We start from the raw sequence: 23,905 nt of genomic DNA, 5'->3' as shown, positions 1-23,905 counted from the left end.
CACAGATGTCAGGGACACCACAGTGAAGCCACCCTTCTTTGAGATAAAGTGGATTCTTAACACACCACTGCCCACTTATGTCAACATCCCAGAAGAATCTAGACTAACAAATTTTGGACTTTTGTTTAAGGGAATGCTCATAAATGACATGCATTCTTAGACCAAAGTTAGTAGCGGCAAAGTATTTCTGGGGAGTGGAGGGAGAGAGGTAAGATGAGAAAACAGACTTATTGCCCAAGCCTCTGTGGAGAACATCTCTGCCTCCAGCTGCACGGCGAAGGTAGCTCATCCTTGACATGTACTTTAGCATTCGTTCATCCACTTGGCAATTATTTTATTGAGCACCTCCTATGTGCTTGGTGTGATTTAACACCTTCTTTAAACTCACATATCCCATTTACTTATTTATTGATATGTCTATAATGAATATTCCTTTCTACTTCAAAGATAACTGAGTGATTTAACCTGAAAAGCACATCATGAAAAAGGCAGAGAAATCAGAAACCATATTGGAAAGCGTGTGTGTGTGTTGCCTTTCCTAGGAGCAGTATTTCATATTTAAATGGAATTCTGAGCTTCCTAGCAACCAAGGCAAAAAGGGAAATTAATATATTATTTAGATTCTACGAGAGAACTCATTGGTAGCTCAGGTAAAATTCGTCATTGGTGGTCAATTTCAAGAGGAAGACATCCTTGCATTTCTTCGTTGTCTCTCATTTTATGTGAAATCATCCACCATCTCCTGTCTTTCATATTTGTTGATAAACCTGTAACCAAACCAGAAGAATTCCCTGCCTTTTCTGTCTATCCAGAAAGATGCAGATAAAATATAATCATTGTATAAGTGTGTTTGTTGAGATATATACTTTCAGGGACAGGGAGCAGCACGTGCAAATAGCTTGGAGCACTTGATACTGTAAAAAAGCCGGGTGGCAGAGGCAGGAGATGAGGCTAGGCAGGCAGGAGGCCAGCCACACAGGCCTGAGACGCACTGCCAGGAGTTTGCATTTTACATCAGAAGCCATGGGAGCGTTTGAGACGGGGAAGGGGCAGGGTCCTCTTGCAGTGTAAAAGGATGCTCTGGCCGCCCTGCAGAGACTGATTTTGGAGGCTGGGAGAAGAGGCTGGGAAGCTGTTGCAGTTAGTGGTCCCTGTAAGAGGTAATTAACACAGATGAAAACGTGGTGCCGAGGGAAGGAGCGCTGAAGATTGAGTGCTAATTAGAGCGTCACTTTCTCATGACATTAAAAATCTGCCGCTGGGGCAGAGAGTCCGCATTGCCAGTTTCTGTCCTCCCTCAAAGTGGGCTGAAGGGGAGGGTCTTTCCAGCCCACGTGGCAGCACCTGGCACCAGCTCAGGGTTCAAGAGCCCGGGGGGGTCTCACTTGTTTACAGCCTGTAAGCCCCACGTCCCCTCTTCACACCTTCTCCTTGTCCATCTTGTGAGGTCAAGATGTAGGGTTGGCCTTGTGTTACCTGAACCCCCTTGGACTGCTGGTGAGAGAGGCACGAGTGTGGAAAGTCCGAGATTCAACTCCAGGCCCTGCCTTTTACCCTGGTTGTGACCGTGCATGAGACACTTCACCACCCAGAGTCTCTTTTCTCATCAATGGGAAGAATCGAACATGTGGTCATCACTAATTTGCTGTTACCAATAATATTAACCACCATTTGCTGGGCACCTGCCATGCACCACCCCCGGTGGAAGATGCTCTGTGTCTGTTATCTTACCGGTCCTCATTTTGTCCACACGACAACTCCATAAGGGTGGGCATTGGTAGCCTCATTCAACAGGTGAGAAGGCTGAGGTCCAGAGGGCTTAAGTAACTTGTCTAAAGTCTCACAGCTAGGAAGAGGTGGGACTTTGTTTGCGAATGGCTTTCTAGCAAGTATACCTTCCACGGAAAAACTCTTGGGGGTCTTCAACCTAAGACACTTTATTTTTGTGTGTGTGTGTGTGTGTGTGTGTGAGGAAGATCAGCCCTGAGCTAACATCCATGCTAATCCTCCCCTTTTTGCTGAGGAAGACCGGCTCTGAGCTAACATCTATTGCCAATCCTCCTCCTTTTTCTCCCCAAAGCCCCAGTAGATAGTTGTATGTCATAGCTGCACATCCTTCTAGTTGCTGTATGTGGGACATGGCCTCAGCATGGCTGGAGAAGCGGTGCCTTGGTGCGCGCCCGGGATCCGAACCCCGGGCCGCCAGTAGCGGAGCGTGCGCACTTAACCGCTAAGCCACGGGGCCGGCCCCATAAGACACCTTTTTATTTTGGTGCTTTGCAATACTTTGGTCCCCAGATGGAGTTGGACAATAGAGCTAACATTTGCCTAAACTGGGAAATTTCTAGAGCCTGCGGAAGAAAGCATGAAGGAGGGTGGATCCTGCACCAGAGGAAGCACAGCTTTGGGGAAAGACCCTTGGAAAGCCCCCAGCCAGTCCCATCCACAGCCCCTGCGGTTGGGGGAATTCAGGCCTTCCATAAGCCCGGATGCCACAGTGCTGCCCCCTGCAGGTGGTTATGAGGACTACAACTGGGAGGGACACCCTCCCAAAGAAACATGAGTGTTTATGACAAAAGAGGCACTGCCCGCTGCCTCAGGAATTCCACTTTTCTCTAGTCTAGAGAATTAGCTGCACATGCGCTCCAGGATGCATGCAAAAGTATGTTCATCACGGCATTGTTAGTGCTGGCAAAACATCAGAAGCAACCTCAACGTCCAGCAATAGGGGAGTGGGAATTTAATGTCAGTGTGTCTCTGCTGGGGACTGGGATGTGTTGTGGAAAGAAAAGAGCTTAATGTCATTCAACTGGTGAGGAAGGAGGCTCAAAATACATTTTTTAGCTGGAAAAAAAAAAAGATGGTGGGCCGGCCCATGGCTTAGCGGTTAAGTGCACGCGCTCCACTGCTGGCTGCCCGGGTTTGGATCCCAGGCGCGCGCCCATGCACCGCTTCTCCGGCCATGCTGAGGCCGCGTCCCACATACAGCAACTAGAAGGATGTGCAACTATGACATACAACTATCTACTGGGGCTTTGGGGAGAAAAAGGGGGAAAAAAAAAAAAGGAGGAGGATTGGCAATAGATGTTAGCTCAGAGCCAGTCTTCCTCAGCAAAAAGAAGAGGATTGGCATGGATGTTAGCTCAGGGCTGACCTTCCTCACAAAAAAATAAATTAATTAAAAAAAAAAAAATACGGTGGTGAAAATGTTAAGTATGAGTCAGTTTATGTAAACATCAGACAATAGTAGTTACGTATGTGTACGTCCACGTGTTTGTAAAATGCACAGAAGAAGTCAGGAAGGGCAGACCCCAAAATGTGGCCGTGGTTACATGGATGGTGAGTTGAGACTTGCATTCTAGGTTCTCTGTGATAATAATGCCTAACCCTTTTGCAGCTCTTACCTATGTTCCAGGACCAAACACTTTGTGTATATCAACTAATTTAATCCTCACGGCTGCCCTGTGAGATAATTCCATTATTATCCTGTCTTATGCCTGGGAAACTGGGACGCAGACTGGTTAAGTGACTTGCCCAGGGTTGCCGCTGGCAGGTGGCGGAGCTGGGGTGGGGTCCCTGCAGCCGGGCTCCAGGGCTGTGGCTCTTAACCACACCTCTTCTGCTCTCTCTCCAAATTCCGTGCGTGTGTGAGGTGTGTGTACTCATGTGAGTGAGGAGGAGCATGGATGGTACCCTGGGTCTGCCTGAGCCCTAGTCTAGTGCACTGCTGTTTGTGTAGCCACATCCAAACTGGCTCCTGGGGGTGGCCTGGCATAGAGAAAGCTCGGTAAATATCTTATTGAATGAATGAACGAATGAATGAGTAAAGGAGTGGATGAGACAACTCACGGAACTTATCTTGGAGTCTTAGAGACAGGATGTATGAAGGTGATGCAGAGCCTACAGTATAGAGGGCAACAGAAACATAGACGTGTGCTGGGTGCTCTTGGAGACAGAGTCCGTCACAATCCAGGAAGGCTTCCTGGAGGTGGTGGGAGAGGGGCTGAATGTCCAAAGTGGGGCAGATCTGAGGAAGTGTAGCTTAAAGGAAAGAAGGACGTTTCTGAAGAGGAGGAAAGCTGGGAGGGAGAGGCTAGAGTTGCTCATGTATTTGTGTCCATGTGGATTAGAGGTTTAAAGAATTTCTGAGGCTTGTGTTTGGGAGAAGGAGCTGGTAGGCCCGGGAAGGGAATTCAAGTGCATTTAGTACCTACTGTGTGCTAGGTACTGTACAGGCAGTTTATATTATCTTAATCCTTACAACACTTGCATTTGAAACACAGAACAGGCACAGAGAGGTTAGGTAATTTGCTCTCTGTCACACAGCAAGTCAACAGCAGAGGCAGGATTGATGCCCAGTGTGTCTGGACCCAAAGCCCCAGCTAGACAAGCTGGGGGCAGGAAGAGCAGGCTTGCATCGTCTTTTCCTCTCTTCCCGATCACTCACCTGAACCTGGGTCTCAGACCAGCTCCCCTTCCTGAGGCTCAGCCTCTCTGTTCTCGAGAACAGAAAACCTTGTCCCTCCACGTCTGTGCCCTGAAATAAGCTGGATGACTCACCATTATGTGTCCTTACTCGGGACTTTTCCGGAACGCTGCTTTTGTACACGCCCCTGGGGACAGTAGTCTGGTCGTCTGGCGGCCTTGTGGTCCTCTCTGTGCTTGCACTTTGGTGCATGTCTTTGACACGGCAACATACGCACGTCTGTCGTGTTAACACACGTCCCCTAGTCCCCCTACACGGTGGCCCTCTCCAGTCTGTTTCTCAGTCCTCTGCTGAGTAGCGAATCATGTCGCCTCGTGATTTTGGGGTTTCTGAAGAGCTGAGGGAGGCAAATGTGCCTCCTGAGAGCTTTAATCCAACTAGCAAGTTATTAAGTTTGAAGACATACACATGTAATTTGCATTTCCGTAATCATAACCTACTGCCTGCATAGTCATCTGGTGATGGATGGTGTCTTAGCCATGCCGTCTGCCGGGTCAGATCGAGGTTTCTCTCTGATCTGGCGTGGTGGAATGCAGGCAAGCCCCTGGGTCGAGTTTCACCAGTAAACACGTGGTAACAAACATGGGCGTGTAGCACTCTCATGACCCCTCTGCTTGCAGTGGTCTCGTCCTAGATCTCACGCTTTTCCTTTTTAGCCGTAGCTCATTGACTTCTTAAGTGACAAGCCTTGTTCTAATAGGGCTCCTCTACGTAAAGAGAGAGTGGAATTATGATCTGCATTTTACAGGAGAGAAACAGATGAAGAGAGAGGTTCAGAACTTGTGTGAGGTGGCACAGCTGATAAGCAATTGGTTCAGGAGACTTGCTGATTCCTCGGTTGCCACAGCGGGAGGGGCTGTGGTTGGCAGAGTCACCAACATGCACAGCAGAGCATGTAGGTTGCTATAAGGTGAGTGTTGGATGTGGTTTACCACCCGTAGGTGGTTGCCCGCAAAGAGCAGGGCCCCTCAGCCATAGTCCCGTTGGAAGGGCGTTGCCCCAGCCCTCAGGTCCCTTAGGAGGTCCCCCACTGCCGATGATGGTGAAATTGGGGCATGCATCCTGCCATACCTGAGATGCTCCATCTGCCCTTCTGGTGTTTTCTTAAACCCTCTTGGCCCCTCTGGACTGACATGGAAACTCAGAGCCCCCAGGTTCAAGATCTGGTTCAAGGACCAGCCAGCACAGTTCTGAGTGCTCACTCCTTAAATGGGGGAAACCGAGGCTGGGTTCCCAGCCCTGAGGCCTGTCTGGAGTCCATCCCTACACGCCCCGAAGCCCCTGATCTCTTCGCCACCATGACCTGGGACCACTGTGCGGGTAAATATCCTTCTAAAAACATCGAAGTCTAGCTTGGGGCAGGAGCTTAGCAATCACTGAGTCCAACCTGCTCATTGCCAGTTGGCAAAACCAAAGCCCAGTGAGAGGAGGACATAGCCCCAGGTCACCCAGCAAGCCAGCGGCACAGCGGGGACGTGCCCAGGTCTCTGTCTCACAGCCAGAGCTCTTTCTAGTTTGTCCTGCTGCCTAGGGCTGCTTGCTACGGAGGCTCAGAACTAGTGGCAGGAGAAGCTGCTAGTTCTGAGAAGTGGATGGCCGGGTGCACCTAACCGTTAGCGAGGACCACGCGATCCCCCAGACAGCCTGAGCCTTGGGGATCAAGGAGGCGGTGGGAGTGAGTGTGGAAAGCTGGTGGAAGAGTTAGCCGGGTGAGAACGCATCAGCCAGCTGTCTTTAGGAATCAACTCCTCCATTCAGTGCCACCTTTAAAATAAACAAGTGGTTGTTTGTAAAAATGGAGGCAAGAAGGCAATCAGAGGGTAGAAACCAGCCTCTTAGACCATCCCCGCCACCTCGCCTTCCCGGCATGGCACACACACACGTTTTAGTGAAATGAAAGAGCAGTGGATGGCGCCCGCCCGCAGGATCTGAGGGCCACGGCGCTGAGACCACGTTCCAAGAGCCGGCTTAGAGGCTAAAAGAGCTATCTCCGGAATCTTGGTGTTTTTCAGTTTTACCAGAAAAATAAAGAAGGTGGCAGTGGATGATGACATTCTTGCTCTCCAAGACCCAATGACAGCCCATATTCACCCCCCTCCCCACAAAGAGCCACTATCACAGGTTCCGGAATGCTCTAAGCTTGCGTGGCCGTCAGACTTTCTGGTCTGTGGTAGGGAAACAGGTGCAGAGGGGAAGGGGCTGCCCACGGCTGGCCTCTGGGTCTGGGTTGTCCCCTCTTTTCCCTTTCCGTCTCGGGTTTCCAGGGTCCCCTTCTGCAAAGTATTGGGGGTGGGCAGTGCGTGGGGGACTCGGTGACCTCCCAGCTCCCTCCGGCGCCAGCTGTCTCTGGTGTTCTCATCAAAGGCATTCACCTCCTCTCCCGTCTCAAGGTTGCTCGTTGCCTATTTATAGACCTGACCAAGAGAATTCCACTATTGCCGGTGACACAGAATACAAATCACGCTCTACACGCTGGTTTCCGTTCTCTCCCCCACCCTCTTCTTTAACTCCCTGGACAAAGCTTTTCCACACCTGGCTTCTCTTATTGATGCCAACGCTCTGGTGGGGAGAGGGGAGTGGGCTCTGCACTTGCTGAGCTCCTACTGTGTGCAAAGGCCTGGACCTGGTGCACACTGGCTCATTTAATCCACACAGCCCTGAGAGGGGAGTATTGTTCGCATCTCACGTGTGCTGCCTTGACAGAGGAAGCGCCTGGCCCAAGGACTCTCGACTAACAAGTGACGGAAGCGTGACTTAAATCCAGTTCTGCCTGAATCCACAATCTGTGTTCCTTCCACTTGCCGTCCTCTGTTCTCAATTCTAGCCCCGCCTTCCAGACCAGATGAGTAAGATGGCTGCAGAATCATGCCTGGGGATGTTATGGTTTCTTTGGGGGCTGTATATTTACATTCTCACCCAGGTGGGTCAACCAGGCTCTCTGAGGACCTACTGTGTGCAGGCAAAGCCTTGTCTCTCACCTGGCTGCAAGCATCATGAGAGCCTACTGTGTACAGGCAAAGCCTTGTCTCTCAGCCGGCTGCAAGCATCATGAAGACCTACCGTGTGCCAGGCGAAGCCTTGTCTCTGGCACGGCTGCAAGCATCATGAGGACCTACTGTGTACCAGGTGAAGCCTTGTCTCTCACCCGGCTGCAAGCATCATGAGGACCTACTGTGTGCCAGGTGAAGCCTTGTTTCTCACCAGGCTGCAAGTGACATAAAGATATGCCCTCTCTGTTCTCTCCAGGCCTGGCACACAGTAGGCCTTCAGTTAACCTTTGTCGAGTGAATGATGGGGCTCAGACTCAAGATCTGTAAAGAGAAGAGGGAGGCCAGGAGGAACAGCATTGGAGCAGCCAGCAGTGCCGTCGTGGCGGAGGGAGCAGTGGGCAGAGAAGAGGGACCAGGAAGACAGCGGAGGGCGCGGTGGCCTCAGAGCCTTCTGCTGCTGCTGGTGCTTCTGCCTGGGACCCACTTCCCACTTTGCTCCGGCAGAAGCCCACTTGGTCTCCAGCATCCTCCATCCTGCATCTCCAGCTTAACAGAGATCTGATTTCACAGCTGTTCTGTCAAGGGAGTCCCCGGGAACGCTGAAGGAACGCTGTAAATCTTTCCCGCTTATCTTCTCAGAAATCTTTCTAAAAAGCAGAATCTTGGAGAGCCGCCACCCTCTCCTTATCCCTCCGGGGGAGTGGCAACGAGCTGTGGAATCGAGGGACACGGCGCCTCCCAGCTCGCTCTGCCTCCTCTGGGAGAGGTTCAAATGTCAGCGCACCCAGTCCTGCGGTGGGGGGTCCCCCTTGGGCAGCCCCGCCCGGCCAGGGCTCCCCACCATCTTAGAAAGCTCCACCCTGACCCCTTTCGTCTGAGTGTCAGGGAACCAATAGAACCCAGTGCACCCCAGATTCAGGCAAGCTTGGGGGACCCAGAGAGCCAAGTTCTCCCCTCCCCCTTTTAGGCATATGGTTTTCTGATACTGAAAGCAATATACCCTCATTCTGGAACATTCGGAAAATATTGAGAAACAGGGAGAACAGAATAATAATCACCCATAATCCTGCCACCCAGAGAGAAGCACTGCTGGCTTCTTGGCACATTACTTCTCAGTTTTGCTGTCTTCTTCCTGAGATATTTTTCTCTTAACATAACTGAGATCATACTGTAAGACATGACTTATATCCTTTTGACCCCATTTAACATTAAAATATATCACATATTCTTGGCATTACAAACTCTTTGTAATGATTTTAAAATGTGATTTTAACGGCAGCGTGAACTTTCATATGTGTAGGTACTGTCATTGACTCAGATATTCCCTGGTGTTGGCGTGTTTCCTAGTGCTAATTGACTGTTTCCTTGAATAAATGGCTCATTTCAGCTACAGGTGCATTATGGGAAAGCAATATGGTGGATTTCAGCTTCTACCAGGGCATAGAGTTTGGGCTGGCCTCTCCTTGTGGTTGTTCCATCCCCAGAGTGGAAAATGTAGAATAAGGGTGGTATCTACACTCAAAATTAGTTGTGCTGGGAAAGGAACCCCTTACTGGCCGTGTGGCAGGCGATTTCCCTCCATTTCTTCTCTGAATCATGGGATCCATCCCCCACAAGACTGGATTCCATGAAGATTTCAGAAGCTAAAGCATGTCAGGTACAGAGCAGAGGTCTGACACACACAGGCCCTTTATCAATGTTAAGCTATCATGGTCATCAATACTTTTATCCCTTGACTCTCTCGTCTGCTATTTTATGGGGGTCACCAAGACCACCCCCAGGTTCCGTAAGGGCTCGCACGTTCGGCATACAGTTGTACTCATGGCTAAGATTTATGACGGCCAAAGGAAATACAGGGAAATGAGCACAGGGAACAGGCCCACGGGGCAAAGTCTGGAGGAAAACAGGCACAAGCTTCTCCCTGCACGGTCACACAGGACATGCTTAATTCCTCCAGCATTGGATTGTGACAACACGTGGGAGATGTCCTCTACCACGGATGCTCATTAGAGACTCAGCACCCAGAGTTTTTATTGGGGGCTGGTCATGTAGACAGCCTCTGCTTGAATGTACATTCCAGACCCCACAAGGTTTGCAGGAATAGCCTAGGCACCATGAGCCGTCCCTATCAGCTAGGGAATGGTGGGGACACTCAGAATCCAGGGTCCCGGGTACCAGGCAAGCGGGCTTTCCTAAGGATGCGCTCTCAGGCCTGCTGTTAACTTTTCTCTGCACAGATGTGCTGGGAGATCATAGTTCTTGTGTTTGGACCACTTCAAGATAGGGGTGGAACAGACATCCTGGTGTCCACAGGACAAAACTGAGGGCTAGAAGAGGGAAGGGGGTTAGTGGCTGGCCCTCTCCTCCACGTGTGGGTCCTGAGAGGAAGCAAGTTCTGGGTGCCGGGAGGGTGTCCCTCACCGCCCCCCTCCTGCTAACCCGTGTGCCCCTCTCTCTCTAGGCTCTCAAGGGCTCCAAGAAGCTGGTACTGTCAGTGTACTCGGCGGGGCGCATCCCCGGGGGCTACGTCACCAACCACGTCTACACCTGGGTGGACCCGCAGGGCCGCAGCATCTCCCCGCCCTCCGGCCTGCCCCAGCCCCACGGCAGCGCCCTGAGGCAGCGCGAGGGGGACCGGAGGAGCGCCCTGCACCTCCTGCAGGGCGGGGACGAGAAAAAGGTGAGCTGGCAGGCTGACTGGAGGTGGAGGGCTGGTGGGGGAGGCTGGCCCCCGAGACCCCATTCTCCCTGCCAAACCCAGAACAGGGAAGCTTCTTAGAGGCCCGAAGAAGGGGCTCGGTTCTGTCGAGGCTCTGTCCTTCTCTCCCTCAAGTCCCTGCTGAAGGGTTTCATTTTCTTTTCCTTTTGATCTGTGCAGTGTATATGATGATACAGGGTAAACTATTCAACAAAAGATCTTAAAGATTGGGATTTAAATAAGATGGCTTATTTCTCCCTGACACAGAACAGAGGGGGCGGTCTAGGCTGCTGGGGCTTCTCTGCTCCACGTCTTATTCTGGAACCCCGATTCCCACCATTCCCACCCTTGAGGATCCCCATTCCAGCACCTAGAGTGGAAAGAGGGAGAGAAAGCTCAGAGCTCCCCTTTCAGTTAGAGATGCTTTAACTTCTCACCGGTCCAGACCCAGGTGCGCGGCCACACACAGCTGCCAGCACTCCAGGCTCCACAGGGAACCTTTTGCAGTGTGGCTTTTGGGTTGTACGGAACAGAAACTGGACCTGCTCACCTTCTACAAAGTACGAATTTACCGGAAGGGTGTGGGCAGTTGCAGAATTTAAGCTGAGGAACTCAGGGTGCGGCGCCCAGGAGAAAAGGGATCGCCACCATTTACGTCTCTGCCTCCTTCCCCTCAAGATGCACGTTCCCGGGAGGGAGCTCCTGATTGGCTGGCGGGGAGGGCTGGGCACTTTGATTGACAGAACCAGCAAGAGTATTGCTGATGGGGGAGAGCTTGTTGCCCAGAGCGCCGTGGGTTGTTGCAACCCGAAGAAGAGGGGCAGAGGCATCAGCACATGCCCACTACCACCCTCGTCCCTCCAGACCTTAACGCTTTAAAACAAAGGACAGGGAGACGTTCCCCCTGAGTTTCTAAACTTCACTCTGGGTGCTGTGTGCCTTGTGCCCCGTGGTTGCTTCTGGGACTGAGAATGTGACTCCTGCAAGCAGCTCTCCGTTGTTTTAGGACCTGGACACTGACAGCCTGGAGGCCACACAGCTTGGGGCTCTGGGCCAGGTGCCTTCCCTCTGGAGACGCTTTCTCAGCTCTCCTTTCCTGTCGGTAAGACCGTAGCATTTATTTAAGGTGTTTTGTGTTCTTTGCTTAAACGTCGATATGCAGGACCCGGCAGAGTTGGCAGTGGCTCTGTGCCAGGCGAGAGGCAGCGCGGTAGCCAGTTGGTATGCACCGCTGGAGCCCCCGGACTTCTTCGGGGTGGTCAGGGCTGGGCGGGAGCGGGGTGGGCTGGTACCCCACTCCCCGCCAGGCACTGTTGCTCTGGGCAGTCCTGAGAAAACAGCGCTGCCCGGGGCGTCGAGTCATTTTCAAGCCCGGCCTTCCAGGGATGGGCTGAGAACTTGCTTTATCTTTTCCTTGAGCCCCTTCCCTGTGCAGGGCATGGTGCTTGGACTAGTAATTATCGCTGTGCCGGGCTGCGTGCCGGGCTCTGAGCGAGCAGCATCTTGCTGAGTCCTCACGCCGCCCTGCGGGGTAGGGGTCTTTGTCTGAATTTTACAGGCGAGGAGTCTGAGACTCAGAGCGCTGCAGCATCTAGGACCCATTCAGTAGTCACCCTGTACTTAGTGAGCACCTACAGTTATGTGACACTGTTACGGGAGGTGGGCTTAGAGAAATGGACAAGGGAGATGAGGCCCTGCTCTGGGGAAGCTTCTAGAAAGTTTCGAGGTCAAAGGAAGAGTGAGACAATAATCCAGGAATGAGCATAAGTGAGCAAGGTAATTAAGGTCATGAAGATTCATGGAAGGAAATAAAATCAGGAGAGGGGAGAGTGATGGGGAGGGAGGCACTGCTTCAGATGAGGTGGTTAGGAAGGGCCTCTCTGAGGAGATGACTTATGAGCCGAGAGGTAAAGAGGAAGTAGGAGCCACGGTGTACCATTCTGGGGGCTGAAATCCCAGGCAGCAAGAACAGCACATGCAAAGGTCCAGAGGTGGGAATGAGCCCATGTCTTCAAGGCTTAGAGAGAAGGACCCTGTCGCTGGAATTGAGTGGGTGGGAGGGCTGGGAGGAGATGAAGTGCCCTCTGGGAGTCTTGGAGTAACTTGTGTAGGAATGCAGAAGGCAGAGGCTGAGGGGATGGTGTTCAGGGAGGACCCAGATACCTCAGGAGGCGGGAAATACCCTGGACCGCACCAGGGAGGCCTTCCCAGATCGCTCAGCTCCAGACTGAAGCCTCTCCCTCCCCGCGTTCCTCCTCTTGCTAGTACAACGTAGAAACCCCCATTTCCCCTTGAGGAGGGACGAGGGGAGAATGTGCCTGGAGCCCTCACTTCTGGTTCACGGGGCCTGGAGCCTGGCGGGCTCTGAGCCTCTTCTCTCCGGCGGCCTGGTCTTATTTTCTGATTTTCCAAATGACCGTGACCAGACTCCCGGACTTCCATGCCAAACTCCAAAAACCCTAATCCAACCCCAGTGGAGATACATCTTCTAGGGAAATGCGTTCTCAGGGCCCCAGGGACGTGAAAATCACACATGTAGCAAAATTACCCTTGAGAAGCCCCTCAGCTGTCTGCCGAGTTGGTTCTGGTTTTGCAGCCCTTCCTAATAATGCTCTTCTCCAACTAAAGTACGAGGACGGTCCCACTAGGCTGAAGGAAGGAGGAAGGGAAGCACATATGTCCCTCTCTGGAAATCAGAGCCGGCTGCTCTCAAGTCACTGCCACATCCTCAGAGGAGAATAGGGGCAGGATGCAGAGTTGCTCATTGTTCCAGTTTCCCACTCGGGGCTAACCCTCAGCCTCTATAGATGTAATAAACTGGAACAGATTTGTTGTGGGGGGTTAAGTGGGATGGCATCAGTGTGGCGGGGAGGGTAAGACACTGGAGCCAGGCTGCGTGGGTTCAAATCCTGGCTCAGCCACCTGCCAGCTGTGTGACCTCAGACAAGTTACATAACCTCTCTGAGCCTCAGTCTCCTCCTCTGTAAAATGGAGACTGTGGTAAGGCCTACTCTCCCCACCACTGTGTAAGCTCCGTGGCGGTAAGGATCTTGTACCCTCAGTACACCCAGAGTGTCTGGATCCGTGCCTGGCACAGCGTAGGCACTCAGTGAGTGTCTGTTACATGATTGACTGAATTAAAATGAAAACCTCTTGCTGTTGGGCTGGTACATGGTAGAAACTCAATGAACGTTTGCTGGGTTTGAATCTAAGTCGTGTTTGATCAGACCCCCGTACACACTGTTCTTTGCAAAGTTACAGAGGAGGACATAGCCATCTGCTTTCCAAGCTAGCGTTTTTGTTGTGCCCTGAACAGCTGCCGCTGTGTGCCCTTGAGAACTAGTGCCCGATGCCTCATTCTCCAGGGAAGGAAAGGCACCTTCTTTATCTCTGCCACCTCTGCTTCCCCCACAGGGGAGGTGACACTCATCAGAGGCCAGCAGGTCTCCAGGCCTTAGACTTTGAGGTTCTTTCTCAGTTAGCTGGGGTCCACCATGGCCCTCCCATCCTGAAAACATCGAGAAATGGTTTAGGAGAAGGGTGGTGGAATTAAAGTTTTCTGAGATTTTTTTTTTAATTGGGGTAAAATTCACGTAACATAAAATTTACCATCTTTACCATTTTTTGTGTGTGTATGTGAGGAAGATCAGCCCTGAGCTAACATCTGTTGCCAATCCTCCTCTTTTTGCTGAGGAAGACTGGCCCTGGGCTAACATCCGTGCCGTTCTTCCTCTACTTTATATGGGATGCCATCACAGCATGGCTTGACAAGCGGTGCGTCGGTGCGTGCCCGGGATCTGAACCTGCGAACCCCGGGCCGCCAAAGCAGAGCATGCGCACTTAACCACCACGCCACCAGGCCGGCCCCCCATCTTTACCATTTTTCAGTGTACAGCTCAGTGGTATTAAGTACGTTCACACTGCGTGTAATGAATCTCCAGAACTCTTTTCATCGTGCAAAACTAAAACCCCTTAAGTGACAATTCCCCCTTCCTTCTTCCCCCAGAGCCGCTGGCAACCAGCGTTCTGCTTCCTGTCTCTGAATTTGACTCCTCCAGGTACCTCATGTGAGAGGAAAGACAGTGTTTATCTTTTTGCGACCAGCTTATTTCACTTAGGCTGATGTCCTCGAGATTCATCCATGTTGTAGTGTGTGACAGGATTTCCTTCCTTTTTAAGGCTGAGTAATGTTCTATCGTATGGATAGACTGCAATTTGTTGGTCTGTTCCTCCGTCAGTGGATGCTTCGGTTGTATCAGCCTTTTGACTGCTATCAACATGCGTGTACAAACATTTCTTTGAGTCCTTGCTTTCAGTTCTTTAGGTTATATACCCAGAAGCGGGATTGCTGGAGCATGTGGTAATTCTATTTTTAATTTTTTGAGGGACCCACCGTGCTGTTTCCTGTAGTGGCTGCATCATTTTATATTCCCACCAGCAACACACAAGGGCTCCAGTTTCTCCACATCCTCGCCAACACTTGTTATCTTCTGTTATCAAAAGATCGTAGCCATCCTAATGGGTGTGGGGTGGCGTGAGATATTTCCTTGTCAGTCTTCACGTGGGCCCTTTGTGCGATACTTCAGCAGAGCAGTGACAGTGCCCCAGGTCACACAGCTGGGAAGGGGCAAGGCCAGATCTGTCTCTTTCCAAGCCCTTGATCCTCACATTACTCTCTGCCGCCTCCTCAGTATGAGGAGGCGAGTTGGGGTGCCCCGGGGAATCCTCAGTCCAGGGAAGACCTTGTTCTGGCATGTTCCAGGATGTCCGGTGTGATACGTGTCCTGTAAAAGGGACAGGGAGAGCCTGCCAGCCAACGATTGGGGAAGGCTTCCTGGAGGAGGCAGCATCTGGAGTTTGGCCATGTAGCAGTGGAAGGGAAGGTGGTCCAGACAGGGAACAGCATGACAATGGCAGGGAGGTTAGAGAGAGCAGGATGGCTCTCGGGAACCCCAACTGGTGTCGTTTATGAAACAAGGTTGGAGAACAGTAGCTGCAGGGCTGGGTGCCAGGCTGGGGCTGTGTGCCAAGGAGCACTTTCTCCTGTGGGCAGCAGGGACTCGCTGAGTGTTCTCCTGACTGATGGGGGAGCAAGGGCAAAATCGGTTCTAGGTATGCAGAGACCTTTACAAGATCATGGGGAAGAAGGGGGTGGGAGCTCCTTTTCAAGAGGGGTGGGACCAGTTAAAGTGAAAACAAAGACAAAAAGAGCTTCTGGAGCCAGAAATGATGTTTCTGGATCTAGTCGAGGTGGACCTCACAGGTGGAAAATAGACCTTGGGGGAAGGTTCCGGTGCTCCGACAGCCTGCGCTCTGTGTGGATGTTCAGAGTGAGATGTTTTGTTTTGTTTTGTTTTGCTGGGAAAGCTTTGCCCTGAGCTAACATCTCTTGCCAAACTTCATCTCTCTTTTTTTTTCCCTCCCCAAAACCCCAGTACAGTGTACAACTCGTATATTCTAGTTGTAGGTCCTTCCAGTTCTTCTGTGAGAGCTGCCACCACAGCATGGCTACTGACAGACGGGTGGTGTGGTTCCGCGCCCGGGAACCGAACCCGGGCTGCCAAAGCAGAGAGCACAGAGCTTTAACCACTAGGCCACCAGGGCTGGCTCTAGAGTGAGATTTTCTTGATCCGGGGACAGGGGGCGAGCTCATTCCTTTTAAATTACTGGATATGGAGGGTGGCACGAGAGAAAGAAGGCAGAGTGAGGGGAGGCAGCTGTGTCGGGAGGATCAGGTGGGCCTCTGGGGTGGAGGGGTGAGCGTGTGTTTTTAGATCTGAGCCAGTCGCCTCCCCGCTGACCTGCCCATCGAGTCTGAGCTTTAGGGAGCCTCTTTTCGGGCTCTGGTTGCAAAGAGACTCTGCGAGGGGCCCTTGCAGAATGTCCCACAGAGACGCAGAGAAGGGCTTTCGGAAGAAGGCTTCTTGCTCTGCTTCTGTTGTTCCGCAGGCCACACCTGCATTCCGTGACTCCTTTCTATTGGAGTGGGTTATTAATGGGGTGATGGGCCCCAGCAACCAGACAGCGATGGAACCCTGGCCTCCCAGTGGTTCACTTCTGCATCATGGTTCTCAGATTTCAATGTGGTTTCCTAGAATCACTTGATTCTTAAGCCAAACCTATAAAGTATTTGCAGATAGTATCAGTATTCCCATTTTCCAGATGAGAAAATAAAGGAGCAGAAAGGAATGAATTACCTCAGGGCACACAGCCAGTGAGTGATGGGGCCAGGTCATCCTCAGATCCTAACGCCTGTCCTCCTTACGTTCTGGTGCGTGAGGGGAGAGGCCCCTGGGTCCTTCAGTGTCCCCGGCTCTGTCCCTTCATGCCTGGCCTGTGCACAGCCTCAGTGGACACTCCCTCGGGCTGAGTCACGGCAGGGCCTGGCTGCCTGAGTGCCAGATGTCTTAGCATCTGGGGTCCACTCAGAGGAAGGACGGGCAGAAGCAGCCATTTGCAGGACCTGAATGCCCCTTACCACTCCCACCTGGGTCATTTGCCTACGAGCAATGGCCAGTCTTGTTCCACTGTGGTGTCTACGTCCCTGGGCCCCTGCTCTGGATGAGCAATCAGACCCTCCTGCGGCAGCGGCAGCCCCCCCAAGTTCACGTGCCTTGAGCAGCCGGAGAGACAAGCTGAGACTCAGCCTGCCACAGAAGGAGCGGGGGCTTTGGGACTGGGTTTGAAGCCTGGTGTGTAAGAAAAACCTACAGTTCTCCTCCTGTTCCTCCCTTACTCTCACACCACGACCACGCTCACAACTCTGACACCAGCTGTGGGGGAGTTTTCCCCACACCAAGCAATTCTGCGACACCAGCTGGGTGTCCTGCAATTTAACTCAATTCTGACACCGTCTACCTGGAGACAGCATCAGATCCCACAGGTGAAGGGCTCAGTGCTGCAAGACTGCTCCTTCCCACGACAGATGCCAGTCACAGTCCGTGTTGTTACCTGTGCTTCTGACCAATCAGCTATAACTCGGAAGTTCTGATGACCCCCTCCTCGGGTTCAATTAATTTGCTAGAGCAACTCACAGAACTCCGGCAGTTTACTTACTGCTTACCAGTTTACTATAAAAGGATATGATAAAGGATTCAGATGAACATCCAGCTGAAGAGATACGGAGGGCAAACTATGTGGGAAGGGGCGCAGAGCTCCCATGCCCTCTCCTGGGGCATCGCTCTCCCAGTACCTCCACGTTCACCAACCTGGAGGCTCTCCAAACTCCGTACCATTGAAATTTGTATGGAGCCTTCATCATGTAGGCATGATCAGTTATTAACTCCATTTCCAGCCCCTCTCTCCTCTCTAGGGAAGTTGGGGGGGGCGGCAGGGCTGAAAATTCCAAGCTTCTAATCATGGCTTGGTCTTTCTGGTGACCAGCCCCCTCCAGGAGCCGACCCAGAGTCACCTCAGTAGAACAAGAGATGTTCCTAATGCTCTTATCACTTGGGAATTTATAGGGGTTTCAGGAGCTCAGTGCCAGGGACGGGGACGAAGACCAAATACATATATTTCTTATTGTAAATCACAGTATCACACCTGGTTTCAGAACTTCCTGACCATGTGACCTAGGGCGAGTCGCTTGGCTTCCCTGTCCATGATTTGGGGATGGTCACGGCTGCCACATGACACTGTTTCAAGGATTGACAATCCTGTGCATAAACACAGCGTGCAGTGCCTGGGACACACTAATTAATTCCAGTAACAACCATCCTTTATCGAATGCTGACTGGGTTCCAGGTACCTTTCGTATCTTTTTTCCCCAAAATGTTTATTGACATCATCTCCTGGGGCTGCTCACGTTGCTTCCTGGAGAGGGTTGGGGTTCTATGACAAGGCAGGAAGGGGCTGGCAGTGCCTGCTCCAGGTAGGCTGTGTGATTCTCATTTCACTGATGGGGAAACTGAGATCAGAATAGCGATGGGCCTGGTCCCACAGTTGCCCGGGAGTAAAGGGCAGAAGCAGGATGTGAACTCAGGCCTGCGGGAGTCTCTGTGGTGCACTGTCAAATGCCTGGGCTCTGCCAGCTGTCGGCTGCGTGACCTCGGCCACATCCTTTCACCCTGCCAGCCTCAGTTTCCTCATCTGGAAAACGGGGATAATAAGAGACACCACAGAGGAGGAGAGAAGATTAAACGAAGTCATGCATGTGAAGCGCTGAGCACAGAGCCTGGGACTTAGGAAATACGTGGTACATTGAGTGACCAGTTAATTGAGTGAGTTGTTATTATTATCTGCATATTGTTCGTGGGAGTAGTATTCTTGTCACTGTGCCAGGCTGCCTCTCACAGCTCCCTGTCCTTTCCCACTGGTGAATTTTGTTTCCTGCCAGATGCTGGTTGAATTTCCAGCAAGTGATTGAGTTAGATTATCCTGTGGTTGGTAGGACTGTTATTATAATTCTGTGATAGAGACTGTTTTAGTCCACACAAAGGATATATGGGGAGGTTTGTTTTCGTCTTTAGTGTTTAGAGGGGGCTGCTGCAGACTACCGCTGCCATCTGGATGTTCCTGGGCCCCTCTTGCTCGCTCCCCCCAGAATCTTTGTGTCCTGGAGCTGGAAGGACCAGGTGGGGGTAGGGACAGGGGTGGGGACTGACCCCAGGGCACCCAGTGAGCTGGGCTGGAGCCTGGGCGTGTAGACCCCAGGCCAGGCCTGGCTTGTTCCAGGGCCTGAAGGCAGAGCTTGGAGCAGGGGGTCCATCCAGTTTGGAGGCGGGAGCTGCCCACTGTGTCCTCAGCTGACCTCACTGACCTCCTCAGGTCTGAGCCCTGTCCCCCAAACCCCCATGTCTGAAGGTACATACCCTCTCTGGAAGGGTCTCCATAAAGTGGCCCCTCTGCTGCTCCACCTCCCCAATAGCCTAACTAAAATCTGAGTCTGAGCCCGTCTGTCTCCCTCTTAAAGCCCGGGCTTCTCAGCCTGGCTCATGGCCCCACGCGGGCTCATCTCATCCCTTCTCCTCCCTGCCTGCCACACTCCAGCCAAACAGAACCCTGCAGTGACCTCAGGGGACCGTGCTCCGTCCTGTTTCTGAGCCTTTGCATGTGCTCTTGCCCTGATGACCCCCTCAGCCTGCAGGGCTCGGCGGTCATGTTTCTGGAAGGCTCTGCCTGAGGTCAGGCTCCCAGGAAGGGACTCTGAGACCAAGATTTCCCTGGAAGAGGTTTATAGGAGAGAGCCTGTGTGAGAGAGAATGATGACTCCCCAAAGACCTCCTCCTCCTAATCCTCGGAGCCTGTGAAGATGTCACTTTCCATGGCAAAAGAGACTTTGAAGATGTGATTAAGGATCTTGAGATGGAGAGAGTCTCCTGGATTATCCAGGTGGGCCCAGTGTCATCACAGGTGTCCTTAGAGGAAGGAGACAGAAGTATCAGAGTCAGAAAAAGGTGATGTGATGCTGAGAACAGAGAGAGAGATCGGAAGATGCCACCTGCTGGCTTTGAAGATGGAGGATGGGGCCATGAGCCAAAGAAGGCAGGTGGCCTCTGGAAGCTAGAAAAGACAAAGAAACGGGTTCTCCCTAAGAGCCTCTAGAAGGAATGCAGCCCCGTCCACCCACTTTAGACTTCTGACCTCCAGAACTTTTAAGATAGTACGTCTGTATTGTTTAAGCTACTAAGTTTGAGGTCATTTATCACAGCAGCAAGGCAGCGCCCTGGATCAATGCTGTGAAGGCGTGAGGGACGCAGGCCTGGGCAGAGGGAGGAGTGGGCCTCGATGCCATCACTGCAGAGGCCTCCACTGGTTCCCCCCGGAGCTCTGGAGCGAGGGTGGTCCTGCAGACTTGTCCTGAACAGAGACAGGGGTCTGGCTTTTGCCCGCCCCCATCAACCAGTCATGGGATGGGAGCTGCTCCAGGGAGGGCAGGGACCGTAGGTGAGGAAGGGACTCAGCTGTGAGCCAGCAGCAGCCAACACTCCTAGCCCCAGGGCACTTCCCGAGGGCAGGGACCCAGTCGGATTATCCTCTGACTCAGATTTGGGGCTCCCTTAGCATCTGGATGGAATACCAGCGATGGCTCGCATCTTCAAGTCCTGTCTGAGCCTATGCAGCCGCCCGTGTTCATTGTCTCCCTCAGGGAAGGCCTCCTCCTTCTTCCCAGGTCATACCTGCGTGAGCTTAGCCCGATGGCTTGCCCGAGAGGGCCATTGTGAAGATAGTAACAACAGTCACGTTTTCTGAGTGCCTCTGTCGTGCACGCACGATTCTCAATGCTCCACGTAGATGGACCCATTCATCCCTCACAACAACCTAGTGAAGTTGGTGTGATCGTTTCTCCATTTAATAGATGAGAAAACTGAGACACAGAGAAGGCCAGTAACTTGCCCAGGGTCATGCTGAGATTTAACTTTGACAGTCTGGCTCCAGAGCATGCACACATAGATCCCTCCCAAATGCACAGACCTGCACGTGATGGGGGACCAGGGTGGGTCTTGAACCCAGGTCACCTCACACCTGTCCCAGCCCTGGAGCTGTACTGGGGCAGGAAGGGACAGATCACAGGGGCTGGGTCATTGTTCCCAAGTCCGACCTCAAGTGTCCTCAGAGCCTGCTGTTTCTGGAGCATCTGTCTCTGACCCTCCTGGGTGACCGCTCGCCACTCCCCTGAGAGCTCTGTGGGCCTCGGGGGTGCTCTCCTTTCTAATGCAGTCATCCTGTCTGAGGAGCAAACTGGCACCTGGCCCTGGCCTAAGGGGGCTGGGCTGCCCCATTGGGCAGCACCACCTGGCACTGTCCCACCAGGGACGGGCCTCCCTGACGTGCCGCAGAGTCTGCAGTCTCAGGACCAAACCCCGTGGAGTTGCTCTGTCTGTTGGGCTCTCTCCCGATGACGGTCCGCCAGCCAGTAGGAGTCCGGTGTGGCTGTGTGGACTTTTCTGGTTTTGTCATGTGCAAAACATATCCAACAATGGCTAACGTTTGTCGAGCATTCACAGCAGGCCAGAGACTAGCTTACGTTTGTCTCTTAATCTGACCCACTCCACAGTAACTTCATAAGGCAGACACTATTTTCATCCTCATTTTATAGGTGGGGAGGCTGAGGCACAGGGAGGTTAAGTAAGTTGCCCAAGATCACACAGTTTGGACTTGAGTCTGTCCTTTTCTCCACCTCCACGCCAACCTCCAGGGTGGAGAATGAAGCGAGATAGTATGCGTAAAATGCTGCTCCCGGTGACTGATAGAGATCCCCTGATAACTCCTGGATGGGTGACTGTTTGGAAATAGAAAGCTGGTTGGTTGCCGTCCCTAACTCCGTGACATTTGCCCTGCCTCTCCTGTGGGCAGTCACACCGTGCTCTCTTTGGGTCCCTTACATGTCACTGGGTCTTAACTTGTTGCAGGATGTTTTCTGTCCTTCGGGGTAGTTTCTAGCTGTTCTGGCCCTGCTCCTCCTTTTCCGTAAATTCCCCTTTCATGTCCGAGGCACACTTAACCTGCAGGTCCCTGCAGGCTCCGTCATGGATTGCGAGGCCTCCCTGGTCTGCCCCAGCCTCTCCTGCCTGTCCTCCCTAGTCCCCCCATCCCCTAGCACTCCTGACATGGCCTCAGTGCTCACCTCCACGGTCCCGAGGGAAGCGTGCTCCCCTACTGCCAAGCAGTGACACAGGCTGTCCCATGTCCCTGAATGCCCGTCTCGCCCCTGCCTGGTTGGCTCCTGCTCACCCTCCAATCTCATCAGAAATGTCACTTTCTCCAGGAAGCCCCCCCTGAATACCCCCATCCCCAGTCAGGACCATTGCCCCTTCTCTGTGCCCGCAGGGCCCCCGAGCCACACCATCACGCTGTGATCGCGCTGTACCGTGAGGGTCTGTTTATGGGTCTCTCTGCCCCTCCGGACTGTGAGACCCTCGCGAGCAGGACTGTGTCTGGCTCATCTCCAGGCCCCCTGGCTCAGTGCTGGGTCTGCACTTAGTGGGTGCTCCCTGTGTTTGTAGAATGGAGGGCTGATGAAGCACCGTTGCTGTGGTCCGTCGGGATGGGTTGCAGAGCAGGAGACCCCCGGGGAGGCAGGGTGGTGGACTCAGCCTTGATCCTAAGGAGGGAGGATGGAAGGTGGGGAGCCTGGGGCCTGAACGGGCCCTCCCTGCTGAAGGGTACGGGGAGGGGCAGCTGGGGAGGCACAGGGAGTCCGCGGCCCCTATGCTGTAAGAACACGTAAAAACCTGAAGTGTCAAGGCGCTCTAGGATGTTAACATCGGCGGATCCCTGGAGGTCATCTCCTTCAGAGCCTTCCTTTTACAGCACTTGTAACTGTGGCCCAGAGAGGGAGAGGGACTTCCCCAAGGTCGCTCAGCAAGTTGGAGGCAGAGCTGGGGCAGGGGATCGGAATGTTCCAGGGGATCCTGCAGGCCCAAATCGGTGTGCCCTTCAGGGTGTGGGAGGGGCTCTGCAGCCTGCTGCCTCCCAGAGTTCCTCCAGGCCCCTGAATGCTGTGTCCTCTCCGCCCTGCAGGTGAACCTCGTGCTGGGGGAAGGCCGGTCCCTGGGCCTCACGATCCGCGGGGGAGCCGAGTATGGCCTGGGCATTTACATCACTGGCGTGGACCCAGGCTCTGAAGCAGAAAGCAGTGGGCTCAAGGTGAGAGGCCCCGACTCCCGTGGGTGGGGATGGGGCGCCCAGCTGCATGCGTGGGGCTGAGGGAGGGAAGGATCCGTGTGTGGGGCTATTGGCAGCTGATTTCAATCAGGCTTCCCGCAGGGCAATCAGCACCCACCTTGAGGGCTGGTCCCAGGTGGGGAGCCCTCCCCTGGCCGCCTGCCTCTAATTCATAACGCAGAGCAAGCAGCAGGAGCCATCCCCCCACCTCCTGCACCCCGAGTTCTCCTAGCTATCCTCACAGCAGGGCGGCCTCCCACGGGGTGCTGGGCAGGCAGCCAGCCCAAGCTCTTCGTGGCTGTTGTTTTGCAAACACTGGTGATGGCCTGCCATGGCCCTGACTTTGGGGTTTATTGCGGTGCGTGGTGAGGGAAATGGAGAGAAAGCCGTGAGCAGCACTGGGCTTGCACTGGGCAGCTTTGGAGCTGGCCTTCCATCCAGGGCAACCAGCAATTATTGAAATAATATTATTAGCTCACATTTTAGAGAGGGCTGTGTGCCGGCGTTTGTAATTGACTTCACCTGGATCATCTCACTGAGCCCGCATGCCACTCTGTGAGGTAGGCTGTTATGACCCACATTTTCCAGTTGGGGAAACTGAGGCATAGAGAGGTTAAACAGACTTGCCTGAGGTCACACGGCTAATGGGTTGCAGAGCAGGATTCGAGCCCAGGCAGTCTTAATTCCAGAGCCCGTGGTCTTAACCACGGTTAAGACGGTACCACCCTGCTGGGGAGGGCCAGGGACTTGCTCACAGCTTCAGAGGGAGGCGACCGTGAGTGAGGCAGAGACTGTCCACGAGGACGCGGGACCGGGACACAGATCACTGAAATATATAGCAGCGCGTGTTTGGGTAAATCCTGATGCCAGGGGTGCCAAGGCAGCAGCGGTGTGGAGCGGTGACCCTGGGCACAGGTGGCATTTGAGCCAGGCCTGCGGGGTAAAGGGGTGGGGAGGAAGGGGCGTCCTCGAAGGAACCACGTGGTTTGACTGTGGGTGACTGGATGGGCGACTAGCCCGCAGGTGAGGCCGGGGACGGAGCACGAGATGAGATTGTATCTTCGTAACAAAGGGCCTTGAATGTCCCTCTGACGTGGGGAACCTGATTCTCTACACAGACAGAAG

At 53.1% G+C, this 23,905-nt stretch overlaps 1 protein-coding gene across 4 annotated transcripts in view; it reads left to right on the top strand.

The window, feature by feature from the left end:
• The window catches only part of WHRN (whirlin), a 94,671-nt gene that overhangs the window by 14,994 nt on the left and 55,772 nt on the right, over window positions 1-23,905 (top strand). For 3 of the 4 annotated variants that reach the window (XM_058523862.1, XM_058523861.1, XM_058523860.1), the window contains exons 2-3: window positions 9,938-10,156; window positions 22,637-22,762. In XM_058523862.1, coding sequence (XP_058379845.1) covers window positions 9,938-10,156; window positions 22,637-22,762 — 345 coding nt within the window. Of the gene's footprint in view, window positions 1-9,937; window positions 10,157-22,636; window positions 22,763-23,905 lie in introns of those variants that run through there. The other variant, XM_058523863.1, reaches the window with a different exon arrangement.

This window comes from Diceros bicornis, chromosome 28 (genome assembly GCF_020826845.1).
Source record: "Diceros bicornis minor isolate mBicDic1 chromosome 28, mDicBic1.mat.cur, whole genome shotgun sequence".
Lineage (NCBI taxonomy): Eukaryota > Metazoa > Chordata > Mammalia > Perissodactyla > Rhinocerotidae > Diceros > Diceros bicornis.
The sequence above is the reverse complement of the archived record's forward strand: the minus strand, read 5'-3'. Positions and strand labels throughout refer to the sequence as shown.